The following is a 3,493-nucleotide window of genomic DNA, read 5'->3' as shown; positions in this document are numbered from 1 at the left end:
TTGAAACAGGCTCTGGCACGGTTCAAAAGTTTCACTAGGACATATCAGATTGTATTACTATTTTAGAGGCATGGTGAAATAATACAGATACAAACCACGTGCGATGATGAGGCATTAAGTTCGTGTAATTATACACAGATATTATGGAAAAATTAATGAGCCCGAAGAAAAGCTTACCATCAATCCTCCTGACCAATTCCTTCAACTTAAAAACAAGCCTCTGAATTCCTGGTTGAGCAAACGTGTAATGGTCCTGCATACCATCCAGTAATTTTGACAAGCACCAATAGCAATCAGCCTCTATATTAGAAATTTTCTCTGCAGATAGATCAGACATTGACCAATTATCAATACCCCCTTGCAAGTGTTCTGATAGGAAAATCACAATCAGAAGACCCAAGAAAAGACCTAATCCAACCACTATAGATAAACAAATCACACAGAATTTTTTGAGAATCAGGGTGTGCTTGCTAACCTCACTGACTGTCACTTGGAGCAGAGAGACAGCTGAATTCTAAGCTATCCTATTCCACTTTTTCTTTTACTTCTATTTTTGTCCTCTTTGTATCAATGAGTCTGAACTTTACTAAAAGAACACTCTGGAGAAAATGGAAAGCAATTCAATGGAACTAAAGATAACTCTAAAGAGAATAAAAGAAGAAGAAGAACACAAACCGTCTTGAGACAAAAGGAACAATTCCAAAGGTCATGCCACAAGTAGCTTGAACAAACACAGAGAATATGATCATAACAACAACAGAAACACTCAAAGATCCAACAAGCCCAAGAATTATGCAGAGGACACCAGCGAATGTTTGGCAAAGCCACAAGGCCCAGAGCCTACCCCTCATTCCAAACCTCTTTGAAACTGCATCAGATATGAACCCTCCACCGGGCCTGGAGAAAAGATTCGCCAATCCAAAACTGGAAGCAATGATCCTAACAGTGTGTAGCTTGAGATTGAATCTGTCACAGAAGTACTCAGCTATGATGTTATCAATAGTCAACTCCACACCAAAGCAGTATCCATAAGTGAAGTATAGATAGCAGTATTCAATTTTTGAATAAAAAATTAATCTTTACAACAGCAAAAAAAATATAAATAAATAAAGCATAATGCCAACAAAAAAAAGTGTCAAAAAGAGATTATAAAGCATTACTTACAGTATTTTAGCTTAGCTTAGCTTAGCTTCCTTTTAATTGCAGTAGGGAACAAGCAATAATGAAAATTAAACAAAGGGGAAGGAGAGAATGAAAAGGATGGGAGCATAGAGAGCATACATGTTCGTTCTTTGTTCATCAAAACAAACACGTCGTTCTCAACCACCTTTGCTACTCCCAATCAGCTATAGCAATTCTCTGCTTCTGTCCTCCAGAAAGTTGGGTGCCACCTTCTCCAACCTGTGTTAGAAATAAACTATCAGGCTTTAAATTTGAATGCGTATTTTCTGATATCAAAGTGTTTTAGATCTACACTTTACTAAAAAATACAATAAAATGAGGTTAGGAGATTAGGTCACTTTGCATCTAAAATTAATTGGCGAATTCTCTGGTGTATTTAACTTTCATGCTGAAATTTGTCATTTTAATATATCAATTTGGAAAAAAGCTGTCATTTTAATGGAAGAGTCTTCTCCTAATCTCATTTGTGAGGAAGTTATTCTTTCACCTGGAGAGGGATAATCTTGGATGATCACAAACCCAAGTAGCTAGTAATAAAATCAAACTATGATGTAATTCACTAAAACCTATCATGACAACATCAAAACCTTTCTCTCACTGGATATGGCTGGATGCATGAATCAAGCAAAGTTAAGTGATTAGCAGCATCATCCATCAACCCCAAAATAAATCAAATCAAATCGGAAAATAAAAAAGTTGAAAAAAAGAAAAAAAGCTTATCATCGTAGAAGAAAATATACTCTATCAAGCAAACAATACAAGAAATTAATATGAATAAAAAATAAAAAACAGTAATTATAACAATTAACAAAAGAATAAACAGAGAAATTAGGTTTGAAAAACTGAAAAACTGTGAAGAGTGGCACCTGAAGCAAATTTTGAAGATATGAATGACCACATTTACCAAACTTCAAGGGTGGTCAATCTTCAACTCCTTTGCACAAACATCAAAGCCAATACACACAGCAACTACTACCTGAACAAGAACAAGAACAAGAACAAGTTGTTTGGCTACTAAGAAAACGTGAGAGAGAGAGAGAGAGAGAGAGAGAGAAATGGAAATAAGAGGCAAAACCGCAGATCAAGCACCTTTGAGAATTAAAGGAAGCAGAGATTAAATCACAAAATCAGAAATGAAATCACAAAATCAGAAACAACGAGGGCGAGGAGCAGAGATTAAATCACAAAATCACAAACCGGCGAGGAGCAAAGAATCAGAAACAATGGACGGCGAGGAGGGGAGGAACCCTTCGCGACGGCGATGCCACGAGCTCAACTCAGAACTTCGTGCAACGGCGAGAAGAGGAGGAACGATGTGAAGAGGGCCGAGTAGAGCTTCCCCAGATGACGAGGGCACCCACGGTCTGTCCCCGCCGGCGGCGACACCACCTTCTACCGGAGGAGAAGAGTTCGAGGGATGAGGGCTGCTGGAAACGTTCGAGGGATGAGTGTGAATGGAGTGTGAATGGGTGGTGATAAAATTAGGGTTACCTCAATATTTCCGACAGGAAATTTAAATTACAGACGGATTTTTCGTCTGTAATAATTTAATAAAACGCAGTATTTTGTCTATTTAATTACAGACGGATTTTTCGTCTGTAACCATTTCTTATGGAAAAAAAATTAATTTTTCCGACGGAATTATCGACGGATTCTCTTTTCCGTCTGTAATTTATGTTAATTCATTTCTTTTATTTTCTGACAAAAAATCCCTCTGAAATTCCCTCTGTATTTCCGTAGGATAAAATTCGTCGGAAATATCCGTCTGTAATAACTAATTTTCTAGTAGTGATCTCAACCAGTTGCTAGGGGATGGCTGGACTTCATTGGGCATTCTATACTGCCCACCAGCAACTGCTCTGAAGTCACTGTTGATAGGATATTTTTGTGGAAAAACGAATTTCTGCAAAACACCCACACTTAACCGGCAAGTGCACCGGGTCGCATCAAGTAATAATAACTCACGGGAGTGAGGTCGATCCCACAGGGATTGAAGGATTGAGCAATTTTAGTTTAGTGGTTGATTTAGTCAAGCGAATTAAGATTTGGTTGAGAGATTTGTGATTTGCAGAATTTAAATTGCATAGAAAGTAAAGGGAATGGGTAATTGGCATGAAATTAAAGAGAACAGGAATTAAAGTGCTGAATCTTAAAGAACAAGAAATTAAATGGCAGAAACTTAGAATGCAAGAAATGTAAATTGCAAAATCTTAAAGTGCAAGAAATGTAAATGGCTTGAATTGTAAAGGGAATGGGGAGTTGGATTTGCAGAAATTAAACAAGGAAATGTAAAATTACAACAAGCAGAGAA

General features: G+C 37.3%; 1 protein-coding gene across 7 annotated transcripts in view; it reads right to left on the bottom strand.

The window, feature by feature from the left end:
- Positions 1-2,667, bottom strand: part of LOC107643617 (high affinity nitrate transporter 2.5) — a 7,010-nt gene extending 4,343 nt beyond the window's left edge. For 2 of the 7 annotated variants that reach the window (XM_021123801.1, XM_021123804.1), the window contains exons 1-2: positions 2,049-2,664; positions 1,282-1,401 (exon numbers count right to left, since the gene is read on the bottom strand). Coding sequence is in view for 2 of the 7 variants with exons in the window: in XM_021123800.1 (XP_020979459.1) it covers positions 1,282-1,300 (19 nt within the window). In the remaining 5 variants the exon portion in view is untranslated. Of the gene's footprint in view, positions 1-1,164; positions 1,194-1,281; positions 1,402-2,048 lie in introns of all 7 variants that reach the window. The other 5 variants (XM_021123802.1, XR_002362939.1, XM_021123800.1 and 2 more) reach the window with 5 other exon arrangements.

Source organism: Arachis ipaensis, chromosome B05 (assembly GCF_000816755.2).
Source record: "Arachis ipaensis cultivar K30076 chromosome B05, Araip1.1, whole genome shotgun sequence".
In the NCBI taxonomy this organism is placed as follows: domain Eukaryota; kingdom Viridiplantae; phylum Streptophyta; class Magnoliopsida; order Fabales; family Fabaceae; genus Arachis; species Arachis ipaensis.
This window is presented reverse-complemented; position numbering and strand designations above follow the sequence as displayed.